Source organism: Heptranchias perlo, chromosome 15 (genome assembly GCF_035084215.1).
Source record: "Heptranchias perlo isolate sHepPer1 chromosome 15, sHepPer1.hap1, whole genome shotgun sequence".
Classification (NCBI taxonomy): domain Eukaryota; kingdom Metazoa; phylum Chordata; class Chondrichthyes; order Hexanchiformes; family Hexanchidae; genus Heptranchias; species Heptranchias perlo.
Window position 1 is genome coordinate 58,744,516 of NC_090339.1, and position 27,756 is coordinate 58,772,271.

Consider the following 27,756-nt stretch of genomic DNA (forward strand, 5'->3'; position numbering starts at 1 on the left):
GGTGGGCCCTCCACCTGAACTTACTCAATGGAAGGAACCTGACCCAAAACCGTGCACTCAACGGCTGGGCACTTTTCTCCTTAGGTGTTCCACTGATTAACACTCACCCTCAAATAGATAGCATTGAGGATGTCGATCACTACAGTGACACTGCGTCCAATCAATATTTAATTAATCAAGTACATTTGTCTCTTAATTTGTTTGCTGTGGTGAACAATTAACTGCTAGCAGTTGATTTCTTTTCCACCTGGATCATCACTTTGGCCACTTGTTATTGATCAATTACTCTGATCGGTTGAAGAGCTTCTCAGTTCATCGTTCTATGAAGTCACCGATATAGCAGAATGCCACAGATGTTCCCATTTACTGATGGAGAATAAAGTGATCGGGCCCATTCTTGGCTTTCATAAAATCTTTGGAAGCCAGTGGTATAATCTGCCTCTACTCTAGTATCAGGGAGGACTCTTTTTGAGTCAACAACTTACATGCTCCTTTAACGTAGCAAAACATTTTTAAAAATTGATTCTTTGGATGTAGGCGACGCTGGCTTCCCTAGAAACTGAGGGGCTTGCTAGGCAGTTAAGAGTCAATCACGTTGGTGTGAGACTGGAGTCGCATATAGGCCCAGACCGGGTAAGGACAGCAGGTTTCCTTCCCTAAAAGGACATTAGTGAAGCAGTTGGGTTTTTACGATAATCCGACAGCTTCATGGTCACTTTTACCAACACCAGCGTTTTATTTCCAGATTTTTAAAACTGAATTCAAATTCTCAAGGTAGGATTTGAACTCACGTTCTACTAGATTATCAATCCTGGCTTCCTAGTCTAGTAACATAACCACTAAACCATCGTACTCAAAAGGCCTTCAAAGAGGGCTGATTGGACACTGAGCCACAGAAAGTTAGAAGTGTACAAAGGTTTTGAAGAGGCTTTTGAAGATGGCGAGAGGTGTAGCAAGATGGAGGGCCTTAGGAAGACCAGAGAACAGGTCGTAAACTCTGATGGGGATAATGGAGGGAGGAGATTGGTCCAGACTCAGAAGAGCAGAGGATGCAAACTGAGATGTAGGGATGGAGGCAGTGACAGTTGGACAAGGCCGTGGAGGGATTTGTAAATCAGGGTGAATTATAGGAATATAGTAATATTAGGAACAGGAGGAGGCCATTCAGCTCCTCGAGCTTGCTCCACCATTCAATTAGATTATGGCTGATCTGTATCTTAACTCCATCTACCCGTTCCGTATCCCTTAATACCCTTGCCTAACAAAAATCTATCAATCCCAGTTTTGAAATTTTCCACTGACTCCAGCCTCAACAGCTTTTTGGGGACTGAGTTCCAGATTTCCACTACCCTTTGTGTGCAGAAATGCTTCCTGACATCAGCCCTGAACGGCCGAGCTCTAATTTTACGGTCATGCCCCCCTTGTTGTGGACCCCCCCAACCTGAGGAAATAGTTTCTCTCCATCTACCCTATCAACTTCTTCAATCATCTTAAACATCTCAATTAGATCACCCCTTAATGTTTTACACTCAAGGGAATACAAGCCCAGTCTATGCAACCTGCCCTCATAATTTAACGCTTTTAGCGCCAGTATCATTCTGGTGAATCTGTGCTGCACCCCGTCCAAGGCCAGTATATCCTTCCTGAGGTGCCGCTGCCCAGAACTAAACACAGCATGGGTTAATCATGGGGCTAATACGTGTCAAAGTGTCACCACGTTGATAGCTTGTGGCAAGTCAGTGTGCCAGATAAATGTGTCTTTTGTGCTGTACGGACATTTTCTCAATTTCACTTTCAAATTATCTTGTCATGTATATGAGATGACTTGACATTGTCAAATACATCAACACATATCCAATGTGGATATATACAAGAAGGTACCTCGTAAGGATGATGAGGATTCACCTCTAATGGGGAGTCAATAATGACACATACAAAATACTGGAGTTTCAATCTCAGGGACGAAAAGAATTTGTAGCAACCATTTGTAGGGCCATTTTATCTATCAGACACGAAGGCGCAGAGCAAGACTCTTGGCATCTTGTTGAGACATGACCCATTATTGCCAGAGGTGTGATCAGAGCCTTCTTCTGGAATTTGTGTCAGAATGTAAACTGTGAAATATGCCATTCCCAGCAGGAGAACCAAAAAGATTATCTTCATCTGCGGCACCAAATCAAATTAATCAAAGACAATTTATGGTGTCAGATTAGCAGAGTTCAGACTTCGCACTATTTGGATAGTAATTTCCTAACTCAAACTCCTAAGTAATGTAAAGTAAATTTCATATACATGGGGAAAAGTGCATACCACACTGCTCATTAAATGGTGAATAAAACTCTGATATATTCCTTCTGCGTGAATCTTATGTCGATGTCAAGTCCAATCATTTTCTCGTTAGCAGATTAGCTGAGGACGCCATTTCAATGTGTGTCCCTACATTAGTGGTCTGTGCCCACAGCTTTTTTCTGTTAGGCTAATGACATGGCACATATACATTTAGAAAGGGGATGCTTAAAGGTTTCCTTCTGTTTTGCTACATTCATTAAAGCGAGAGGAAGCCAGCAAGATCGATGTGAATTACAGTAAATTGTAAGAACAGATGCTGACTATAATTAAATTGATTTATGTCCTCCTCAGATCTTCAAAGCTGACAGTTATCTCCAATTTACCTTGGGTATGGTATCTCTTTACAAACGCCGACGTATCTGAGGTCCTCCAAGTGAAATATATGTAACCCTCAAATATGTATTCGATTGATATTTATTGGACGCTCTTTTGAGGTGATGCATTGTGAGACAATCGTGTTGAGAACAGCTATGTGTTTCTGTGCTCATTTGTATTGAGGTCACTGGACAAAGGTTTTGTGCCCAGACAACTGTTACAGAGCAGCCAGCACGGCATCAATAACAGCTTCTTCGTAATAAATGAAAATTGATTCCAGACCTACCCTTTGATTTCCTATCATTTGAAGCTCTACACTAACTCACAAATAAATAAAAGAGGAATGTGCATTTAATGGGGTTCCTGCAGCTGTTGTAAATGTCATGTACAATAAAGCCTAACGCTGTAGCTTGTGCACAGATAGCAAGGTATATTCTCTGAGCTTCCCTCTTCTTAATTATAAGTGGTGAAGTCTCTGGGTGACATTTCCCCCCTTCTTTTTTATGACGAGAAAGGTTAAGTGCCTTTATTTTTGTAGAATTTAACAACCGCCAATTAAAATGGAAGATTCAGTAAAACCAGGAATTATCACCAGGAATCAAAGAAGGCCACGTGATCGGGACATATCTGGAGAAAAGCTCCTCTCACACTTCTCAAGCAGCTAAATTTCCAATTAAATAGGTTAGGGGGGACAAGGGGTCACAATTCTAAGTTGTAAAAGGCCAGATCGAGGTTAGATGTCAGGAGATGGTTCTTTCCCCAGAGGATAGTGGGCCTCTGGAACAGGCTGCCGGCTCGTGCGGTGGACGCCAATTCGTTGAATTCCTTCAAGCGAGAGCTGGACCTGTTTCTGGCTGGGGTGGAGATCACCTCGTACAAAAGGCAGGTAATGTATAGAATTATCAGGGCCACGGTGATCTCCTGGACTAGTTCCGATCGCCTAAAGGGGTCGGAGAGGAATTTCCGAGATTTTTTTCCTCCCAAATCGGCCTGGGGTTTTTTTTATCTGTTTTTTTTCACCTCTCCCAAGAGATCACATGGTTTTCAGATGGGGTGGGGAGTGTATAGATTGTGATGCACAAAGTATCACAATTTGTGCGGGACAGGCTGGATGGACCTGTCCGTCATTGTTGGTATGTTTGCAAAATCGCCGCCTAACCGTGTAGCTATCGGAAAGTTCCATAATCCTAGCCGACAGGCTCTGTGAGACCCACAAGACTCAGTCTGCATGGAAAGGAAGTCCCAGGTCTGAAAGAGGTCATGTTCCCCCAGTTCGAGGAGATGGTATTTCTCGGGAAGCAGGATACAATCCTCGTCCGTCACTGGAACGAGTCCGGAGAATCAGCCATGCCTGTTCCTGCACGCACTGCTACAAGCAGATCTTTAGCCCGCAAGCTAGGTTGTGAGAAAATAGCAAATAGTGCCAATCTGTAGTTATGCTGCTTTGCAGGATGGCACCTTCTCAGAAGTGCCATCGGGATCCTTTACCAGGTTTGAATGCCAACTTGGCTCAGTTGGCAGGATGCTCACCTCTGAGTCAAAAGTCCCGCACCAGGACTGGAGCACGTAAACTAAGCTGGCACACAGTGCAGTGCTGAGGGAGTGCTGCATCGTCTGAGGTGCCGCCCTTCGGAGCAGATGCTAAACCTGCAGCTCAGCTGCAAGCTGAAGAGCCCATGGCACTATTCGAAGAAGAGCTGGGAGTTCTTTGGGCAACACCTCCAACTGGTCTTTGTTTGTGGGATCTGCCTGTGTATAAACTGGCTGCAGCATTTGCCCACATATCACTTGTCACTCCACTACAGAGCGATTCATTGTATATGATGCACAGTGGGATGATTCTGAGAGATTTGAGTTGGTGCTATAATAATTCATAGAATCACACAGCACAGAAGGAGGCCATTCGGCCCATTGTGCCTGTGCTGGCTCTTTGAAAGAGCTATCCAGTTAATCCCACTCGCCCCTGCTCTTTCCCCACAGCCCTGCAAATTTTTTCCTTTTCAAGTACTTATCCAATTCCCTTTTGAAAGTTACTGTTGAATCTGCTTCTACCGCCCTTTCAGTCTCCTCATCTCCCCGCTCTGGTTAATTGTATGCCTTTCAGAGCCCCAGTGTCCATAATCTGTTTGAGTCTCTCCTCCCCGAAGCAGCTGCAGACGGAGAGAGGTGAGCATAGTTGCTTTGCTGAATGATCAGGTCTGTGGTGCTCCTCCAAGCCTCTGGCTAATCTTCCAGAGCAAAGTGCAGGTCACCAAAAGCAACAGCCCTCGCCTATGATTTAATATCAAATCATGGACTCTCACTTTGAATTCAGGGACCATCCCCTTCAGGGCATGGTTGGGGAAAAAAAATACATTTAAGATGGGTAGATACAAGAGTGCTCCCAGTGAGATCCATTCAACCCCCCTCTCTCTCCCAGCTGCCTTTATTCCATTGAAATAAAGGGGACAAATTCACCAATGCTTTAAAGATTGATCTAAAACACTTGCCTGACACCGTTTGGAAACGTGTTAATTATTTATAAGAAGTAATATTCTGGAAATGTTTTGAGATTTTGTAGTCAGTTCATTGTTAAGTCACATTGCCACACTTTAAAATTGCTGTGTGGCAGCAGGACTGTTAACTCATTTCCCTACCGTCTTCAAACAGACTGTAATTGAGAGTTTGTGGTGTACTGGTTTGCACGGTTCATAAAATATTGCCATTCAGTTATTCCGTCCATATCGTGGATTATTTATGAAACCGAAGTGGAATAGAAAGGGTTAATCCTGAAAGCGCTATTTCAGATGAAACCAAGGGTGACGGAGATACAAACTGGTGAAAGGCCAAATCAGGGCGACTGTCGGGAAGCACTTCTTCCCACCAGGAAGTGATCAATACCCGGAATAGCCTTCAGCATAGGGCAACGAGGCAGTTACCTTGTGGAGCTGGCAGCTCCCGCCTCCCTTTCACTGCCGGGTTTCCCCCCCCCCGGCCCCTGGGAAACCCGCGCAGCAACGGTCAATTTTAAATCGGTCTCCCGATTGCACTGTAGGACCCCGATTTAAATATGTTAATGAAGTGTCCCGTCCCTCCACAGTGGGACACTCGGGTCACCATGATATCCACCGCCGTAAAAAAGGCGACAGGCGATGTGTTCCCCTTACTTAACTCTTTAACCACCCCCCTTAATATCAAGGCCCTTGAGTCACCGAGGAGAACTTTGGTTACTGGGAAAGAATAAGATAGATGGGCCAAACAGCCTCCCTCTTCCATACATATCTCATCTGAAGTGTCATCTTAGATGATATCCTTGAGTCTGTAGAGTGGAGCTTGAACCCACACCCTTCCGACTCACAAGCAAGAGTGCTACGCAAAGAGCCAACGTTGACACCAAATAGAATCTTGAATGTTGATAACAGTTTCTGCCTCAACCACTAACCCTGGAAGCGAATTCCACAGCCTCGCAACTCTCGGTGTAAAAAAAAAAGTTTCTCCTGCCCTCTGTTCCAAATCTCTTGCATTTAATCTTGTAATGCAAGAGATTCTTGTATGATCCCTCGTTCTTGACCCCCTCAACAATTGGAAACTGTCTGTTTCTATCCTCCCTGTCCCTTCCGTTCATAATTTTAAACACTTCTGTCATATCACCTATTGCTGAACATTATCCAGTACCCTTGGTAGATAGTGTGGATGGTTGACGAGGACTGGATTGGCCTCGGCTGTGATGCCCATATAGTCAAAAAGCCCATCAACCTTCAATGTCTGGGCTTAAACATAAATGACCACTCGGATGAATATCGCAACATACCACTGAATTTAAGAGAGGAGAAGGGGAAAGAAAAAGAGTCATAACAATACATTTTTAGACGAGAAAAGAATGTTGGTGCCATTTAGATATAAATAGGTTAACAGCTCCATTAAACTGGTGGACAGAAGAACGTCATACAAACACTAAGAGTTCATCCACTTCTAGCGGCAACAGTAATCTCTAACCTAAAGAAAGAACTTGAAAGAACATAGCCCTTATCACATCTCTCAGAAACATCCCAAAGCACTTCACACAGAATGAATTGCATTGTGGAGTTATTGCTGTTATGTGGGTAAATGGGGCAGCCATTTTGCACGACCTAATATTCCTGTTGGATATAAGTGGAGGTTAAGTATCTCACACATTCTCAAATGTGCCTCTTCCGTGCTCTGTAAAATAACACCCTTCTGAATCTACTGGCAAAAAGCACCCTGGTTATATCATGATCTGACATCAGTATTCTAGTCTAAATCACAATTCCACCAGCAATCCTCAGCGACAGCTCAAACTAAGGACTGCAAATAACTCCAGAAAAATAGTATGTATCAGAGAAATAACTGATACCTGACAAGGAGTTCAAGGACACAGTTCAACCTCTCGGTTCAGACAATGTTTAGAAGCTGCTGAAGCTTTACTCCTGAGATTTATGCATCATCCAAATGCCTCAGCTAAGTTACAACCATGAAGCTCACACCCAGGAAGCTAATATTCGATATGTTACACTCTCAAGGATTCATGGACAACAATATAACCATACAACATTGGGATCTTATTTTGATCTCAAGTGACTTACCTTCTGGTTTGGAATTTAAACAAAGGCAACATCATACAGGTCTTCACAAAAAAAAACACTTTTAGTTAGCAGGTCTTAACTAGCTAAACCAACAGCAACCTTTCTCAACCCTAGGCAATGTTGCGCCAAGGAACTACCATGGGTTCGGTTTGCAAAGAGCACCTATGCCCAGAGTGATAACTGCAATTGGCTTACTGTTTGTCATTGAAATTGATTTTGCTCACCAGCAAAAAAGTTAGGGGGAAAGGATACAGGGACTATAAAGGATATGGGGAAACAGCAAGGACTGGAATCGAAGCAGATGGGTCTAGTTGAAGATTGTGTTTATGTTGACTAATTGTTTCAACTGAATAGGTTAGGGAGGACCGGGCGGTCAGGTTTACAAGTTATGTAAGGGCAGAACTAGGTTGGATAAAGGCGGTTTTTCTTTTCCCAGAGAACAGTGGACCTCTGCAACAGGCTGCCGACTCACACGGTGGACGCCGATTCACTGAATTCCTTCAAGCGAGAGCTGGACCTGTTTCTGTTTGGGGCGGAGATCACCTTGTACAAGAGGCAGGTTATCCTGTAACGTAAATCAGGGCCAACTTCGTCTCCTGGACTCGTTTCGATCGCCTGAAAGGGGGATGGGGGGGGGGGGGAGGGGGGTCGGAGAGGAATTTTCCATTTTTTCCCCCTCTAATTGGCCTGTGTTTTTAACCTTCTTTTTTGCCTCTCCCAGGAGATTACATGGCTCTGGTTCAGTGGGGAATGATTGTATTGTGATGCAAAAGGCATCACGACTGTGCGGGCCAGGCTGGATGGATCAGTCGGTCTTTTCCTGTCCATCATTTTCCTATGTTCTACCACTGGGTGAGGTGCATTGGGCTGAGCAACCTGTATCCTGGTGATGGATCCCAAGACCAACCCCAGAATGCTGGTGGGTGTTTGCGTATGGCAACATTCTGTTAGCTGGTAAGTGCATTGTTGATGCATTAACTATTATGCTATTAGTTAGAAGTGCTACCCATATGTTTCACAGCAGCACCCCTCCCTATCTCTGAAACCTTCTCCAGCTCTACAACCCTTTGTGAACTCTGCATTCCTCCAATTCTGTCCTCTTTGGCGCCCCGATTTCCTTCGTCCCACCATTGGCGGCCGTGCCTTCACCTGTCTAGGCCCTAAGGTCTGGAATTCCCTCCCTAAAACTCTCTACCTCTCTCTCCTCCTTTAAGACGCTCCTTAAAACCTATCTCTTTGACCAAGCTTTCGGTCACCTGTCCTAATATCTCCTTACGTGGCTCAGTGTCAGATTTATGTCTGATAACGCTCCTGTGAAGCGCCTTGAGGCATTTTACCATGTTAAAGGCGCCATATAAATGCAAATAGTTGTTGTTGTGTTTACCTGTTCACTGTCATCCTCGTCACTGCTGAGCTTCAGGTCATCCTCCAGCATTCTGCAAGATGAAAAAGTAAAGATAAGCAATCGTGTGTTAAAATTGTTGCTCAGAACTGGTTGCTGCATTCAACGGGTTAAACTCAGCACATTTTGTAGGAGCCAGAACCTGGTTTAATCAGCATCAAAGTATGTTGGCCCATCCTGGCCTTCTGCACCAGGACTCAGTATCCCTGTTGTCTTTTGTTTGATAATCGCTCCTGTGAAGCGCCTTGGGACATTTTACTACATTAACAGCTGTAACCTCCTCCAGCCCTACACCCCTCCGAGATCTCTGCGCTCCTCCAATTCTTGCCTCTTGCGCATCCTCCATTTAAATTGCCCCCCCCCCCCCCACTGGCGGCCATGCCTTCAGCTGCCTTGGCCCTAGGTTCTGGATTCCCTCCCTAAACCTCCCCGCCTCTCTCTTATAAGATGCTCCTTAAAACCTACCTCTTTGACCAAGCTCCTTCTTTAAGATGCTCCTTAAAACCTACCCCTTTGACCAAGCTTTTGGTCACATGCCCTAATATCTCCTTATGTGTCAAATTTTGTTTGATAACGCTCCTGTGAAGTGTCTTGGGACATTTTACGACGTTAAAGGTGCTATATAAATGCAAGTTGTTGCTCTTGTTCTTCTTAGACACAGAGCAAGGGACGAACCCTTGAGTATTGAAGAATAAAGGGTGATCTAATCGGCAAGTTTAAGATGATTAAAGGTGTTGATATGGTAGTTATTTCCTCTGTTGGGGGCGGGGGGAGTCCAGAACAAGAGAGCATAAACTTAAAATTAGAGCTAGGCCATTGAGGGGTGATGTCAGGAAACACTTCTTCACACAAAGGGTATTGGAAGTCTCCAACTCTCTCCCCCAAAAAGCTTTTGACGCTGGGGGTCAATTAAAAATGTCAATACTGAGACTGATAGAGTTTTGTTAGGTAAGGGTGTTAAGGGTTACGGAACCAAGGCGGATGACTGGAATTGAGATACAGATCAGCCATGATCTAAAAGAATGGCGGAACAGGCTCGAGGGGCTGAATGGCCTACTCCTGTTTCTATGCTCCTAACCCAAGAGGAAACAGACTGAACCAGGAACGCTTGCCTTGAAAATTTGACAGGGCGATGATGAATGTTTAGTCTCTGTCTGACTGAGTGAAATGTAGGCAATGAAATGTTGGCGCATTCCTCGGCTATTTACTGACCACTTGTAGTGATGCTTTCAGATATTTGGTTTGCATAGGGATCATGGACAAAGAGGTAATCCATACAGGTCCCAGTGACCTTTGTGCAACAGCTCTGACATCACTAGATGCTTTGGAATGATCCGACACAGGAGATTAGGTCACAGCAATTGTTTGTATTTAGTTTTTCATCTGATCCACAACAGGCAGCACTAATATATTACAGCTCCTGCCTAATTTTACTTATGATGGGAAGATGCCGGTGATGGACTGGGGTTGACAAATGTAAGGAATCTTACAACACCAGGTTATAGTCCAACTGTTTTATTTGAAAATCACAAGCTTTCGGAGGCTTTCTCCTTCATCAGGAGACTCACCTGACGAAGGAGAAAGCCTCCGAAAGCTTGTAATTTTACTTAGTGTTAAGTGCTGTGATATGGTGTACTGTAGTAACACAAATCGAACCATCCGTAATAAAGCCTGGCCATTTTATCTGGTCTTGTCTCTGATTTCAAGCACACTAACTACTTGCCATTTAAATAAAAAAAAAACAAACACACAATTTCACGATGAAACTGCCAGCAAATAAAGTGGGCAGCACAGAAGCATGAATCTGTTTGTAAGCTAATCAAATGTTAGCACAGGCTTTACTCAGCAGGGGAAAGGACTGGATTAAAGAGGGGAGGGATTTCTAATTCAATTACACAAGGTAGGATTGAGACTGAAGTGCCACTCGTTACGAAACAATTAACAGGAGATTAAGGTTACACACAAAAAAAATCAACTGAACTGCAGTCACTTCAGATTGCAGTCTGGCTGTGTGCTCTCATCCTGCAGAGAGCAGGCCCGTCACCACTGTCTTTTGCTGTGACTGAGGAGGCCAGGAATGAAGAGTTGGATGCATCTCTGTGCTCCCTGTGTCAGCCTAACTCACGCCAAGTATCCCCGGCAGTTCTACCTGGTCGCTGGAACAGCACGAATAACTTGCCTGCGCCGGATTTTTTTCTGGCGCTGAAGTAATTAGTGTAATTACAGCTAAAACAGCAAGGTGATTCTGTGGTTATTTACCTCACGATCGGCAAGTGTGTTTAATTAGTTGCCTCTTACTTATTATTCCCTACTTTTTTTTTTCCCCCGCACAGGATGAAACGACAAAAATGGTCCTTAAACGAGGAGCAAATGAAAAGAAATTATTCCCAGGAACGTTTTGCCGAAATTCATGCTTTTACCATTAAAATCTCAGTATCTTTCTAAACGGCGGGGCAGAAAACAGACAGGACAAAGTCTCCTCCCGTCCACTTGTTTGCGACTGTCTCGACTGTGGTGATTGCCGACCTCCAGTCTCGCACTGGGAGGAGCTGATAATTCACGGGGCTTTTTCACGCATTAAAATAATCCGATCGTCGCGTTGGGAGCCCCTTGAATCTCCCACCTGTTCTGCTCTCTACTCTTTCAGCGTTCATGCCTGGTTACAGCTCCAAATCATTGGGGGCAGGGTCACCCCCTCCCTGTGTAATGCGCCTGCCTGCTGTGAGAGATAAAGGAAGAGGGGCCGGGTGGAGAAAATTAGCGATAGGTGGAACGGCGATAAGAATGAGGCCTTCCTCTTTAGACCTGCCAACATCAACATTGTGCGGCAAAATGCAACCACTCGGGGCCTCCCAGGGACACCTGCCCCCATTGTATTTACATGGAGAAATGATTCTATTCTCTCCGCTAGTACAGGCCATACTCAAAGAAGCCTTGTCAATTTAAAAAGAGCCCAGACTCTGTGCGTTCAATTGCGAGTGACAGGATTGCCCCGTCCTCTTTATTTTCCTTCTTTTTCTTGTGTTTTTTAAATCGACCACCCATCAGTGCCAAATTGCCTTTTAACTGTCCTCCACTGGCTCTTTGTTTGACTGGAGATGACTGCCTCATGTTAACATGAGCTATCACTTCAGCCCATTTAACTTGCCTCAGCTTGACAGCTTCACAATGGCTCCTCTCCTGTTTCACTCAGCCCCTGTGATTTACCAGTGGGGAATGTGCGAGAGGCTAGCCTGGCCTGTGTGCAAATCTCCTGCGAAGGCTTCTCAAGTTAAGAGTTCGTTCGAAGTTAACAGTCTAGGGGCAGGCTCCAGGGAGAGAAAAAAACCTGAGGTCCAAGGTCCACTTAGAAAAAGCCTTACACAAATATCTGCAGACTGTTTCCTTTTTCAAAAAATGAGATGTTAAGTGAGCCCAATGTCCAACACTTGATTGCTGCTTGTTAAAGCAATGCTTAGCTCACATGGGACTTCTAAACTTGACTGTCAGTCAGAAGGATTCAATAAAAGTGCCGCACACCTGTTTTTTTTTTGTACAATTCCTGCTTTGTATTAATTCCCACACAAATATTATGGGAGACCAATATGCAGAAAGTCCAGACATTGTTACAGCAATTTACTTCTCGGATGTCATAAACTATATTATTTTTTTCTGTTCAATTAAGCAGGCAATTTTTCTTTTTACACAAAACATGTGGGAAGTTGATGGTTTATTTTGTAGAATCATAGAAATTACGTGGAGACTTTTGACTCATGTTCCTCACCTGAAAAATGGGGGGGGGGGGAAGAGCAACAGTTTAAAATGGTGGTCACCTTGGCCTTCCCCATTGACGCCCAAAGCCCACCTGATGCGATTTTCACCAGGGCCTGTAAATGGGCGAGCCGGAAACCGGCAGGAGGCCGCCTGAGTAAGCGAATCGGGGTGCTAGGCCAGTTCTAGGGCCCTCCCAACGCAATTCTCAGTTGCCAATGGTCAGAGCTGCGGCCTAGTTGTAACAGGCGCTGAGCGGCCTAATCCGCAGTCCTTAAAAGGGAAGCGTTGGAGGACGCTCAAAAAAAGGGCCTGTGAGATATTTTTTAGTTTTTATTTCCGTGTGCCCAGGAGTGTGGCCTTCTGCTGCCGTGTCTGGTGCCCCCCCACCCCTTCCAGATCACTTCCCTACCCCCCCACTCCCCCCACCACTCCCCCCAGGCTCTGACTGTCGACCAACTCAACGTGACAGCTGGCCAATTTCCTGCCTCTCCTAGAACCAGCGAGCCACAGCCCAACGGCCGCATTTAAATGAGGCCCGAACCACCAGTCTGGCTTGGGCCTCCCGATACCAGGGGGGGGGAGGGGGGGGGGGCAAGGGAAGACGACTCATTTGGAGGCAGATGCCGAATTTCTCCACCTACAGCACAGACGGAGGCCATTCGGCCCATCGCAATTTGCTGGTCTTTAACTGACGCTATCAACTCCCTAAATCCCTGTCTCCCTCCCTCCCCCCCCAACTCCACCAACTCCACATCTTTTTATATTCTCCCTCTTCAAATACGTAGCCAATTCCCTTTTTAAACGATGTTGTCAATAGACGCTGAGACATTTGTAAGTGTTTAGCCTGTTTTTGAGGCTGTTTGAGAGATGGCATCATGTTGTCTGGCATTAATGCAAGTATTCCATTTACAAGTGCTTGACAAATAATATTAAAAGTCAGCCTTGGCAGCCATATGGAGACAGTGTGCCAATATCCTGTGGCACAATGCAGTGCGGGTCTTTATTTTCCCATAAGGTAGGTTCCCAATGCCAGCTGGGGCACGGAGGGTTGCCACTTTATGAAGGACATGAACTTCTCCACTAATTGGGAGTCAAACCTAGCCAGTCTTTTCAGATATTCGGCTCACTTTACTGACAGAGAATTAAACAATGACACCTCGGACGGGGGGCGTGGGAGGTGGAAGTTCAAAATCATTAGAAGTGCACAGAGCGGGGAAGTAAACTCAGCCGAGAAGCTTAAAAAACAATAACAAAACAAAGATTACAGATGCTCGCAGTGTATATCTTATTGTTACTTGGCCTTTGTAATGAAAATACCAGACAACCGGGAATGCTCTCAAAAGCCGTCCTCTTGTTTAGCTCGTAAAATGTGTGTTTTTTTGCACATTTGGGATCAAATCAATTCTTAACGTGAAACTGGCCAGAGATCCATAGCAAAACAGATGGGTAAAAAAAAGCCAAGAGGATAAGTTTTCCAAACCTGCTCACTCCGCCCAGAATCTCGCATGGCAGGAGTACCGGTCGGAGAATTGGAATCCAGCTGCTCCCGAACTTCAAGCAGAAACGCCACGAATTGGGAGAGCCGATTTATCCGCCCTATCGTCTGATCCGTGGCCTCCCTCTCAAGCCAGGCCCCACAATGGCGGACAGCCTTCACTCAGCTACCCATGGAAGTGTCAGCCTTCACTCAGTGGGTAACACCCTCACCTCTGAGCCAGGAGGTCGTGGGTTCAAATCCCACTCCAGAGACCTGAGCACACAATCCAGGCTGACACTCCCAGTGTAGCACTGAGGGAGCGCTGCACTGTCGGAGGCGCAGTCTTTTGGATCAGACGTTAAACCGAGGCCCCGTCTGCCCTCTCAGGCGGATGTAAAAGATCCCATGGCACTACTCGAAGAAGAGCAGGGAGTTATCCCTGGTGTCCTGGCCACTATTTATCCCTCAACTAACATCACTAAAATAAATTATCTGGTCATTATCACATTGCTGTTTGATGGACCTTGCTGTGTGCAAATTAGTTGTTGTATTTCCTACAACAGCGACTACACTTCAAAAGTACTTCATTGGTTGTGAAGCTCTTTGGGATTTCCTGAGGTGGTGAAAGATGCTATATAAATGCAAGTCCTTTCCTTTTTAGAAGTGCAGCACGTAATTGGTAGAGATGGCACTATCTAGGCATTCTCACTTGCACAAGACAAATGGTGTCACAGTGATGTGGCAGGGTGCACTCTTCTAAGATTAGACTTCAGGCATACGGTTGGCAGTGCCAACTCTCCATGCATCTTACTCGTACTAAGTGGTGAACTTACTGAGACCTCATGCTGCTGTCCGGATCCCATAGGCAATGGGATCCAGACGGCAGCATGTTTGATATCGTGAGTGCACCACGATTGCTTGCTGAAAGAAAGCAGATTTATTTCTGAGCCGCTCTCATTCATTATCGTGAAGAGCACCAAACTCAACAACAACAATAACTTGCATTTATATAGCACCTTTAACGTAGTAAAACGTCCCAAGGCGTTTCAAAGGAGCGATTATCAAACTAAATTTGATACCCCCCGAGCCATATAAGGAGGTATTAGGACAGGTGACCAAATGCTTGGTCAAAGAGGTAGGTTTTAAGGAGTGTCTTAAAGGAGGAGAGAGAGGTAGAGAGATGGAGAGGTTTAGGGAGGGAATTCCAGAGCTTAGGGCCTAGACAGCTGAAGGCACAGGCGCCAATGGTGGAGCGATTAAAATCGGGGATAAGAACATAGGAGCAGGAGTTGGCCAAACGACCCCTCGAGCCTGTTCTGCCATTCAATAAAATCATGGCTGATCTTTCACCTCAACTCCACTTTCCCGCCCGATCCCCATATCCATTGATTCCTTTAGATTCAAAAAATCTATCGATCTCAGTCTTGAATATACTCAACGACTGAGGATCCACAGCCCTCTGGAGTAGAGAATTCCAAAGATTCACAATCCTTTGCGCTAGAGGCCAGAATTCGAGGAGTGCAGAGATCTGGGAGGGTTGTAGGGCTGGAGGAGGTGACAGAGACAGGGAGGGGGCGAGGCCATGGAGGGATTTGAAAACAAGGATGAGAATTACAAAATCGAGCATTTCTGGACCAGGAGCCAATGTAGGTCAGCGAGCACAGGGGGTGAGGGGAGAAAGGGACTTGGTGCGAGTCAGAAGAGCAGAGTCACAAAAGAAGAAAACCAAAAGCGAACGACAATGAAGGTAAAGTAATAGATCAAAGCAAAAAAGAACGGGAATTTATGTAAAGGCAGATTTTCTAACTGGTGTTGTTCCCCACTGAGAGAAAGAAAGAAATAAAAAACAGAAAATGCTGGAGAAGCTCAGCGAGTCAGGCAGCATCTATGGAGAAAGAAACAGAGTTAACGTTTCAGGTCGAAGACCTTTTGTCAAAGAAAGACTTGCATACCCATAGCGCCTTTCATAACCTCAGGACGTCCCAAAGTGCTTTATAACCAAAGAAGTACTTTTGAAGTGTAGACAGTGTTGTAATGAGCCAGCATCTGAGTCAAAAGTGACCTTGAGGAGAAGTCTTGCTCGCAGACAGTGTGGACTAAAGATAAAGCTACGATATCGCAGCCCCGATTCCCTGACCCACAATCCCTGCTTTGAGGGCGGGGGATTACGGAATTATCCAAATACGAGTGTTCGAACAAGGCAGCGCAGACCAGAAAGTCTACTCCATAAACTCTGTCAGTGTGTCCATCTTTCCATCCAGAGCCCATTCAGCGTTATCCCAAAGCTATAAAACGCGCCAATTGTTCGGCAAGTTATTTCTGTAACCCCAAACTCCTTGATATCCCTCAGAACTACAGCAGAACATGATATAAACAATTACTGCCATGAACAGAAAAATTATATAAGGCCATCTGAAATGTGGAAATGTCCAGATTACTATTTTACTTTCCTGTAATAACAATTATAGAGGTTCAGAAATTCATTAAAAATCTCCTGTTTAAAAAGTATTAATGCATTGCATCCCTCGTAATTACCTATGATACAGAACTGAAAAGTACTTGACTGTACTTCTAGCCCTTTCATCCACTCTTCCCTTTATTTAATATATAAATATTATCCTTAAAAGTTGTTGAATATAAGGTGTGATTAGCTATGAATTGTAACCAGCTGGGAGTTAAGTCAATTTACTACTTGAAGTGACTGTGTATGTTTATCTTTTTCCAAATTCAGACGTCTCACTTATTTACCTCTTACCGAATGCACGCAATTCTTCCTCTGGAGCCTTCTGCTGATGCTCCACTGTCGTTCTGTCAACCCCTGACATATCTCTGCATCAGTCAGGCGGCACAGCAACCATTGCTGCCTCAGAGATCAGCTTGCTGATCTGCGGAGGCTTGAAATCACATCAACTACAAAAGCTTATGGCAAGCAGCAGTAGACCAGGAATACAACTCTCTCAACTTGAGCACGAAATCTAGGCCGACACTCCCAGTGCAGTACTGAGGGAGCGCTGCATCATTGGAGGTGCCGTCTCTTGGGTGAGACATTAAACCGAGGCCCAGTCTGCCCTCTCAGGTAGGCACAAAAGATCCCGTGACATTATTTCGAAGAAAAGGTAGAAAGAAATTGCACATATACGGTGCCTTTCATGACCTCAGGACGTCCCAAAGTGCTTCACAGCCAATTAAGTACTTCTGAAGTGTAGTCACGTTGTAATGCAGGAAACGCAGTAGCCAATTTGCACACAGCAAGGTCCCACAAACAGCAACAAGATAAATGATCAGATAATCTGTTTAGATGTTGGTTGAGGGATAAATATTGGCCAGGACACCAGGGAGAACTCCTCTGCTCTTCTTCGAATAATGCCATGAGATCTTTCTCGTCCACCTGAGAGAGTAGAAGAGGAGCAAGGGGCGTCCTGGCCAATATTTATCCCTCAACCAACATCACTAAACAAATAGATTATCTGGTCATTATCACATGTTTGTGGGGCCTTCCTGTGAGCAATTTAGTTGCCGCGTTTCCTACATTACAACTGTGACTACACTTCAAAAGTACTTCACTGGTTGTAAAGCACTTTGGGACGTCCTGAGTCGTGAAAGGTGCTCTATAAATGCAAGTCATTCTTTCTTTTCTTTTACATAAAAGGGCAGCCCAGACTATAGAGAAGTTAGTTACTGGGTGAGATTTGGCGCAACCCGAAGATGTGCTTAAAGAAACCTTTCAAATTTCCACTTTGTCAATTTTAATGTTTTTTTTGGACAACATACATCCAAATATTTTTCAAAGGAACATTTGGGACTGCGTGAGTGTACCAGACCGTTGAACGTTCCACATGAGTATAGCTCAGAAATTACTGTTAGTGTTTAGTGAACACCTAATACATTCATATGACACTGCTCTATCCGATATTTAACGCAGACATTAACCCAAATATCTCCATTCGAGTACTGGACAGAGGAACAGTTCAGTGTTCATCGAATCTTACAGCACAGAAGGAGACCATTTGGCCCATCGTGCCTGTGCTGGCTCTTTGAAAGTGCTATTCAGTTAGTCCCATTCACCTGCTCTTTCCCCATAGCCCTGCAAATTTCTCCTTTTCAAGTATTTATACAATTCCCTTTTGAAAGTTACTATTGAATCTGCTCCCACCATCCTTTCAGGCAGTGCATTCCAGATCATAACAACTTGCTGCGTAAAAAAAAATTCTCCTCATCTCCCCTCTGGTTTTTTTGCCAATTATCTTAAATCTGTGTCCTCTGGTTAACGACCCTCCCACCAACGGAAGCAGTTTCTCATTATTTACTCTATCAAAACCCCTCATGGTTTTGAACACCTCTGTTAAACTTAACCTTCTCTGCTCGAAGGAGAACAATCCCAGCTTCTCTAGTCTCTCCACATAACTGAAGACCCCCATCCCTGGTTCATTCATGCATTAATATCACCAACAGTAATTTAAAATGGTGGCTTACAGAAGAAGGCACATCGAACTTTAAACACAGTGCAAAATGCGTTAATAACTTGTTACAAAGAGTTCACATAGGGTGAAATGTTTGACATATACCATTTTGCAGACCTTTGTACTTGAAATGAGCAATCTCTGATTTCTCTGAGGGATTTTAAGACTATATCAGCACAGCAGTTTGTCACTGGGGGAAGTTCAGTCAGAATGACCTCTTTTACAAATATTCTTGCCAATGGTTTTGCCATCTTTCAGGGCCACGAACAGAGGCTTTTAACCTTTGAATACAAGTACAAATCTATTAGAGTTTTTTGAGGATGTAGCTAGCAGGGTAGATAAAGGGGAATCAGTGGATGTAGTATACTTGGATTTTCAAAAGGCATTCGATAATATGTTACACAAAAAGTTGTTACACAAGATAAGGGCTCATGCGGTTGGGGATGAACGTATTAGAATGGATAGAGGATTGGATAACGAATAGAAAACAGAGAGTAGGAATAAATGGGTCATTTTCGGGTTGGCAGGCTGTAACTAGTGGGGTGCCACAGGGATCAGTGCTGGGGCCTCAGCTATTTACAATCTATATTAATGACTTAGATGAAGAGACCAAGTGTAATGTATCCCAGTTTGCTGATGATACAAAGCTAGGTGGGAAAGTAAGCTGTGAGGAGGACACAAAGAGTCCGCAAAGGGATATGGACAGGTTAAGTGAGTGGGCAAGAAGGTGGCAGATGGAGTATAATGTGGGGAAATGTGAGGTTATTCACTTTGGTAGGAAGAATAGGAAAACAGAGTATTTTTTAAATGGTGAGAAACTATTAAATGTTGGTGTTCAGAGGGGTTTGGGTGTTCTTGTACTCGAAACACAGAAAGTTAACATGCAGCTACAGCAAGCAATTAGGAAGGCAAATGGTATGTTAGCTTTTATTGCAAGTGGGTTGGAGTACAAGAGTAAGGAAGTCTTGCTGCAATTGTGCAGGGCTTTGGTGAGACCATACCTCGAGTACTGAGTACAGTTTTGTTCACCTTACCTAAGGAAGGATATACTTGCCTTAGAGGCAGTGCAATGAAGATTCACTAGATTGATTCCTGGGATGGCAGAGTTGTCCTACGAGGAGAGATTGAGTAGAATGGGCCTATGCTCTCTGGAGTTTAGAAGAATAAGAGGTGATCTCATTGAAAGATATAAGGTTCTGAGAGGGCTTGACAGGGTTGATGCTAAGAGGCTGTTTCCCTGGCTGGAGATTCTAGAACTAGGGGGCATCGTCTCAGGATAAGGGGTCGGCCATTTAGGACTTAGATGAGAAGAAATTTCCTCACTTTGAGGGTTGTGAATCTTTGGAATTCTCTACCCCAGAGGGCTGTGGATGCTCAGTCGTTGAGTATATTCAAGACTGAGATCGATAGATTTTTGGACTCTGAAGGAATCAAAGAATATGGGGATCGGGTGGGAAAGTGGAGCTGAGGTTGAAGATCAGCCATGATCTGCCACCGCTGAATGTTAAAATCAGCCCAATTGTTTCTGCTGCTGCTCGCGAGCAAAAAAAAAAAAAATCTGCAATGACAGTACTTTGGGCCGCTGATATCGCTCTTTAAAGGCTGCAAATAGTGACACCGCAAGTCCTGGCCAGAACGGAGATGATTGGGTAATTAACCCATCAATCACGCCTGGAGACCGCACTGCTGTAAGTGACTGGGATTGATTTTACACACATCTTTTGTATTATCACTGCAGAGAAATAATCCTGCTGTACTCTGGAGACTTTGTTTGCTGTAGTTCCAGTCATAAGTTCGGAGTCTCTGTTTGCTATCGTTCATGAGTAAATAGATTCTGTTTGCTGTAGTTCATGAGAAAATAGATTCTGTTTGTTGAGTAAATAGATTCTGTTTGCTGTAGTTCCAGTCATAAGTTCGGAGTCTCTGTTTGCTGTAGTTCATGAGTAAATAGATTCTGTTTGCTGAGTGAATAGACTCTGCTGTAATTCATGAGTAAATAAACTGTTTGCTGTAGTTTATGAGTGAATGAAAACTACAAGTCCCGCCCCACCTCCAACTCATTGGCTGACACAGTGGTGTCAATATTCACTCTGCCCTTTAAAAGTGAGATCAGTCGGAGCCTCCATGGGCGTATCGATATTTACAGTGGGTCCCCTATAAAGAAGAGTGTGAAATCACTTGTCTAGCCCTTCAGTCCAATGACTGTTTCTCCTCCTTGTCTGCAGGTTGTCCTGCCCACCTTCATTATGAACCAATTATTCAGATCCTCTTGCAATCCCTATCAAAATGCACTCCAACTTCACTCTGAAACATTCATCTCCAGTTAGGAATTAATTTGGTTGGTCTTTTTAATGCTTGCCAAATAGAAGATCAAATAATCAACGGAACATAATTAGATCCCTGTGCTGATGGGACTATGGAAATGTCACCAGTGAAATGCAGCCGATTAGGGTCGAATATTACTAGTTGTAATGTTAGATTCATGTCCTGAATTTTCACTTCATTACCTTAGGGGTTAGCAAAAAATTTTTGCTCGGCTCTTATCTTCACGGAAACTTGATTCGTGGTTACTCATCCCCCGCAGGAGATTAAATAAATTGAGTTTCGCCCACAACTGTGCCTGGTCTGTGGAAGTAATGGACTCTTTTCTCTAGAAAAGAGAAGGCTGAAGGGTGACTCGACAGAGGTCTTTAAGATTATGAAAGGATTTGATAGGGTAGACATAGAAAAGATGTTTCCACTTGTGGGGGAGTCGAAAACTAGAGGCCATCAATATTAGATAGTCACTAATAAATCCAATAAGGAATTCAGGAGAAACTTCTTTACCCAGAGAGTGGTTAGAATGTGGAACTCGCTACCACAAGGAGTAGTTGAGGCGACTTGAACAGATGTATTTAAGATGTGGAGATGCCGGTGATGGACTGGGGTGGACAAATGTAAGGAATCTTACAACACCAGGTTATAGTCCAACAAATTTATTTTAAAATCACAAGCTTTCGGAGATTATCTCCTTCGTCAGATGATTGAATGAAAAGGTTCTCAAATCGCATATCTTATACGATGTTGGGATTTAAAATAAATTTGTTGGACTATAACCTGGTGTTGTAAGATTCCTTACAGATGTATTTAAGGGGAAGCTAGATAAACACATGAGGGAGAAAGGAGTAGGAAGATTTGTTCATGGGGTTAGATGAAGAAGGGTGGGACTAGGCTCGTGTGCAGCATAAACATTGGGCCGAATGGCCGGCTTCTGTGCTGTACGTTCTAAGTAATTCTATGCAAATATTACATGCCATTTCAAAACGGCGAATTAGAACCAGCAGAATTAGGGTACCTTACACATCACGTTCTGTAAAATATGGCTCTACTCAAAAAAGAGCCGGTGAAGTTCTCCCAGGTGTCCTGGCCAATATTTATCATTCACCAACATCACTAAAACAGATAATCTGCTCATTATCACCCCAGGACATTCCAAAGCGCTTTACAGCCAATGAGTGTTTTTTGGGTCATCAACCTGGTTTTAAACTACATATACTGATCTTAGATTGAAGATGTTTTGATAAGCAGTTATTGAAGTACAGGTTATCATTGAAAGCCCTGAAATTGGTTAGGTGGTAGGAAATTCATTAAATCTACAAGCAGATTACTGCTAAAACCACACTGACGTATAAAGTGGCTTCAACGTCAATTGAGGTAAGTAAGTTTTCTTCACTGTATTTGGAGAATGAGCCTGGCTAATTACACTCACTTGCCTTCAATGAACTTAATTGACACAAGGTTAGAAGAAGCTAAGCACCAGTTTTTTTGTCTGCAAGGCAGCTCTGTTATATGAGTTGAAGGTTAGACATAAGGATAGACTGAAATCATCAAGTACCCCCCTATTACACAAGAGCTATTGTATTGCTGGGTGGGGATGAGGATTCAATAGCGGAGGCGCGAACAAAGACATCTTTGGACTTTTTCTTGGTTGTATAACTTTCATTCAGAAGATTAAACAGGTAGCCCGCTAAAGTAGATTGTAAATGGTGCAGGGAAGAGGCAGCATTGATGGGCCTTGTGATGTCAAATGAATTCGCAGTCTCTTACACTCTAAGATGAAACACAGATGTGCGTCTTCGGTCTTGTCAGCTTCATTTGGTAAATTAACATCACAGAGCCACGGAAATTACAGCAGGGCGGGGCGCCATTCGGCCCATTGGGTCGGCACTGGTGGCAGTTTCCTTCAGTTATTTGCTCTTGTAGAACAATGGCCATGAAAGAATTAGATTAATAATGCTGTCACTGAGATACTAGAGGTGATTTTCCTTTATGGATGCCCAATCAGCACCCAACAGGTACCTGGCTCCTTCCCTGTACCATTTGCATGACTCAGGTGCACTCCAGGCACAGGCCCACCCCCTGGCTGGGCCTCTCTTCCTCAATATTAGGCAGGAAATAGGAGCACAGCTGCAGGCCTCTGCGCTCCTGACTGCCAATATTGGGGCCTTCTGGCCACCACTAGGGAACAGCTACCAGAAGGCCTAGAGACCTCAAGTTCATCCTGGGGGAAGTAGATGGGGTTTGTATTTATCGTGTTTGCCTGTGTATTCTGCAGCCGGGCCCCGGGACTCCCTGTAGACCTAGTGCCGTGGGCTGCAGAGGCACAGGTTAAGCCTGCTCAGTTCCTATTCTGAACAGAGCTTGCGCTACGTTCTGGTGGGGCAGGTACACAGAACTCCCAGCCCCGAGCACACAGCCAGGAGGACGGTGGCGGACGTCTGGGGAGGCGGGTGTGAGACCCGGCAGGCCGAAGGACAACCTACCTTTGAAATAAAATGATGCGTTACAATAAAAAAAGATCTTGCAGCAAGGAGTGATTAGAAGTGGGAAAGGTGCGGGCAGGGAAACAAACTTGGGAGAAAAAATGGAAACAGAGAGAAGGAACGTGAGAGGACAATGAAAGAAGAAAGACACGGGGGGAGGGGTGATTTCAAACTCCAAGAATGGGTGGGTTGGGGGCAGGTGGGAGTTGAAATTAGTTGTATTTTGGGTTGCGGCCGCAAGCTGGCTTTATTTCCGGGTAGCGCGTAAAAGTACAGGCTTCCCACTGGGAACGCAAATTCCGAAAATTTTGCAGTTGCGACCCAAAAAAAACAACCATCACCCCCCCATGATAAATGATATCAAGAAAAAATGGGCATTGGACTAAGAGAGATGGGGGAGGGTGGGGGTTAACTTTGGGCCATAGCGAATTGGTCACCTGTTATACACCAGGTCTCATTTTCTTATTCATTGAAATCAATCGAAGGGATAATGGGGCGGGGCATATAATGGGCGGACAATCCAATATCGCCCGTTTTGCACCCACCGCTCAAAGTTAAAATTGCACCCCCCCCCAATGACTACGAAGGAGGAAAAAAAAATTCAAAGACAAGAACAGAATAAATGAAATAAGGAAATCGGACTGGAGCATTAAAAAAAAACTGCCAGGCAAACTTTTAGCAATTTGCTCTCCTGGTATTGAGTTTCAGCAGCCTGAGAGTGCATTATGGTAAGTCAGGTGCGTGGCTCCCCCAAGATATTACGTCCAATATAATTAATGGCCGTAAATTCATGGCGAGCATGAGCCGACATCCAGCCCTGTACCAGAAACGCAACTTCATTACATTTTCCCCACGATTCAAGCATTTATCTTACTAAAGGTAAAAGGGTCATACGTTATTCTTAATATGTTGCAAAACTGTACACTGAGGGCCACTTTAAGAAATGTTGCAGTGGCTCTTTTAAGTCATAATGCCTAATACTCCTCATAATTCACCTGCGTAATTGAATTCATTTTGAAGGAGATCGCATTTGGGGTCATAAAATTGAAGAGTGCGAGTTTAAGTGCGTTCAAACAGAAAGGAGAGACAACAATCTCATCCACAGTCTCATGGCATGCAGCACACAGGGCTCCATTTCAAACTTGTCGACTCCCAGCGTAGGTTAAAAGATATTCCAAGTTCGTTCCTTATGAAAGACGCATGTTAGTTTATCGTTGCATGGCTACAGGCCCCCGATCGAGCTACAGAATGAATTGCTGCAATAACCCCTTGGGGTTAAGGCTAGTACTTCTAAAAAAAAGTCCTTTGTGCAGTGTCCTACAGGGCTTGTAATGGGTAGTCTGTGATTTAAAGCCAGCCACCATTTGGACCCTGGTACCAATGTGATTGTGAGTTTAGCCCGCGGCATCAATCTTCTGAGTTTCGTCTCCAAATACTTGGCTTGGCGCAGAGCCATGTCATATCTCAGTCAGTACATCAGTGCTTCAGACTGCATGCCTAAGCTGATTTAAAATTCATGGCAAAAAGTATGCTCTACTTCTAATCAAGGGCGATCGGTTACTCTTTTCTTTAAAAAAAGCCCATCATGGTTAAAGCAAAAAAAAAATCTTCTCTCTCAGGCAAAGAACCAGATTATTCCAATTAGGGAAATGTCATTGCCAATTGAAAAGAACCCTCTTGCAGAGTTCATTGCTGCTCAAAGAGTTTTAGGTTTCCTCCTGCCTCTTCAAAGATCTAATTTTCTAGATACTGTTACCATGGAAACAACTGGGAATTTTAATCCAGTGCCAAAGGTCACTCTGGGCCATCAGCTTCAGTTTCTCCTCAGTTCCACAGGCAATACCAGACAAGGAACTGAAGTGCAGCTTAGTCCAAATATAAAATGGCCATCTATATTGCTCCAAGCAAAACTAACAAGGGAGATCAATTTTCATGTTGGTTTGTAACTGTATTAAAGAAGGTGCTGAACCAACACGCTTTCTGATTTTGCAGAATCTAGGGATGTATTTGGCGTAATGGGACGTCCATATGCTACAAGTTGGCTTGGCGTATTGTCATCTCATATCTCAATCTGTACATCAGTGAGAAAGAAGAAAGAAAGACATTTATACAGCACCTTTCACGACCACAGGACGTTCCAAAGCGCTCTCACAGCCAATGAAGTACTTTTGAAGTGATGTAATGTAGGAAACAGGCAGCCAATTTGAGTACAGCAAGGTCCCACAAACAGCAATATGGTAACAACCAGACAATATGTTTATTAATGATGTTAATTGAGATGGTAAGTGTTGGCCAGGACACTGTGGACAATTCCACTGCTCTTCTTTAAATAGCGCCTTGGGATCTTTTATGTCCACCTGAGAGGGCAGATGGGGCCTTGGTTTGATGCCATATTGGAAAGGCAGCACCTCTGACAGTTCAGCACTCCCTCAGCACTGCATGGGAGCGTCATCCTAGATTTTGTGCTTAAGTCTCTAGAGTTGGGGCTTGAACTCACAACTTTCTGACTCGGAGGCAAGAGTGTGCTAACCACTGAGCCACAGCTTGCAGCACCCAGTGCTTCTCTGCGTACCTGACCCCGGACAATATTCCGGCCATTTGAATTATTTTGGCAGGCTCCTTGGCCTACGCTGGGAAATTCGGCAGGAGGAAGGATGGAGGTTGGCTGCAGTAGGCCTCGCGGAAACCTGCCGTAGCTCAGAGGGGCCGGCGGCCTATGAGCTTCCGATTGAAGTTTTCCAAAACAAATAATTTACCGTTTCAAAATCGGTGCCAGGCTTACGCAGTTGATCACTCTGGGATCGATCGCACCAGAATTCTGGTCTTTAAAGTTGAAATATCCCCCCCAACCACCATAGCAATCCTAAACGCCAGAGATCAGAGTTCCCTTGCATCCAGCGTTGCCATGGCGCAAGTGACAGAAAATATGCCAGCTGATATAAGATGTGAAAGCAAGCAATTACACTGAAAGTGCAGTGGGACATGAGCATTTAACTTAAATTGTGAGTTTGCCGAAAATTACTTTACTTTAAGTAGATGAATGCCTAAAAGAAAATACAAGTACAAGAAGGCATAAGATTTAGTTTCCACGGCAAGTAGGCCGGATAAATGTACCGATGGAAATGTTGAGTGTTTACAGTTTGTTTAGTATACATTTGCAGTATTTTGGAAGCTACAATGGACATGGCTGTAGCATTTTATTCCATCTAAAAAATGAAAGGACTTTTTAAAATTAATTCATGGGATGTGGGCGTCACTGGCAAGGCCAGCATTTATTGCCCATCCCTAATTGCCCTTGAGAAGGTGGTGGTGAGCTGTCTTCTTGAACCGCTGCAGTCCGTGTGGTAAAGGTTCTCCCACAATGCTGTTAGGTAGGGAGTTCCAGGATTTTGACCCAGCAATAATGAAGGAACAGCTGATATATTTCCAAGTCAGGATGGTGTGTGACTTGGAGGGGAACGTGCAGGTTCAGGCTCAATTTATTGAAAACTACCCTCTATTTACCATCTTTGGGAATTAATTCCTTGGGCCAGAAATAAACGCCGTTCATTAATGGATCAAATAGCGTGCTGGATTGGGCTGTTCATTCCTGAGATCAGTAAATGAGCTGTTAATTCCCAGGATCAGTAAATGCTCTGTTCATTCCTGGGATCAATAAATCAGCTGTTCATTCCCAAGATCATTCATGTAGCGAGTAGTTATGATCTGGAATGCGCTGCCTGATAGGATGGTGGAAGCAGATTCAATCGTGGCTTTCAAAAAGGAATTGGATAAATACTTGAAGGGAAAAAAATTGCAGGGCTACAGGGAAAGAACTGGGGGAATGGGACTAACTGGAATGCTCTTACAAAGAGTCGGCACGGGCTCGATGGGACGAATGGCCTCCTTCTCTGCTGTAACCATCCTATGATTCTATGGTCAATATGTTCATTCCCGGGATCAGTAAATGCTCTGGTCAGGGATAGTTTCCTTAATACTATGGGAATGAACCCGTGACCAACTCTCTCATTGAGTGAAGCCTCATGCCAGCAGTGAAACAACACTGAATTTACCCTCCTACATTACAACAGTGACTGCACTTCAAAAGGACTTCTTTGGCTGTAAAGCACTTTGGGACATCCTGAGGTGGCGAAATGCACTATATAAATGCAAGTTCTTTCTCCCACACAGATGCGGGGAATCCCATTTGACCCCGTTTCCAATGGCGTCATGACACCAGCACTCCAAAATAGCGAGGGAGGCACAAATAAGTGGATGCACCTAGACTCCTCTCCCATGACACATGTTGCAATGGAAAAACAGCTTTACCTATGAGTAAGATATTGCTGTTAACAATCCCAGCAGTCAGGGCCCAGTCTAATTAGAAGAACAATGGTGGTGGCAGCTGAAGTAAGTCTGGCAGGAGTTTTTATAACTGTTGTTCTTAATGATCTCAACAGCCAACAGAAAAACAAAATTCTCATTATCAAAGCCATTCAAATCAAAGTTTATTGTTACAGTCTCGCTCGCTGTGTTCACTATCGACGTAGCTATTCTGGGCTCCGTTTACTCTATAAAAAGACAAGTAATCATGTGTATAGTGATTCTGTTTGAAATAAGAAATTACTGATTACAC

The 27,756-nt window shown here is 44.3% G+C and overlaps 1 protein-coding gene across 5 annotated transcripts in view; it reads right to left on the bottom strand.

The window, feature by feature from the left end:
• aff2 (AF4/FMR2 family, member 2) overlaps positions 1-27,756 on the bottom strand; it is a 384,792-nt gene that overhangs the window by 118,250 nt on the left and 238,786 nt on the right. For all 5 annotated transcript variants that reach the window (XM_067997310.1, XM_067997309.1, XM_067997311.1 and 2 more), the window contains one exon: positions 8,632-8,683. In XM_067997310.1, coding sequence (XP_067853411.1) covers positions 8,632-8,683 — 52 coding nt within the window. The remainder of the gene's footprint in view (positions 1-8,631; positions 8,684-27,756) is intronic.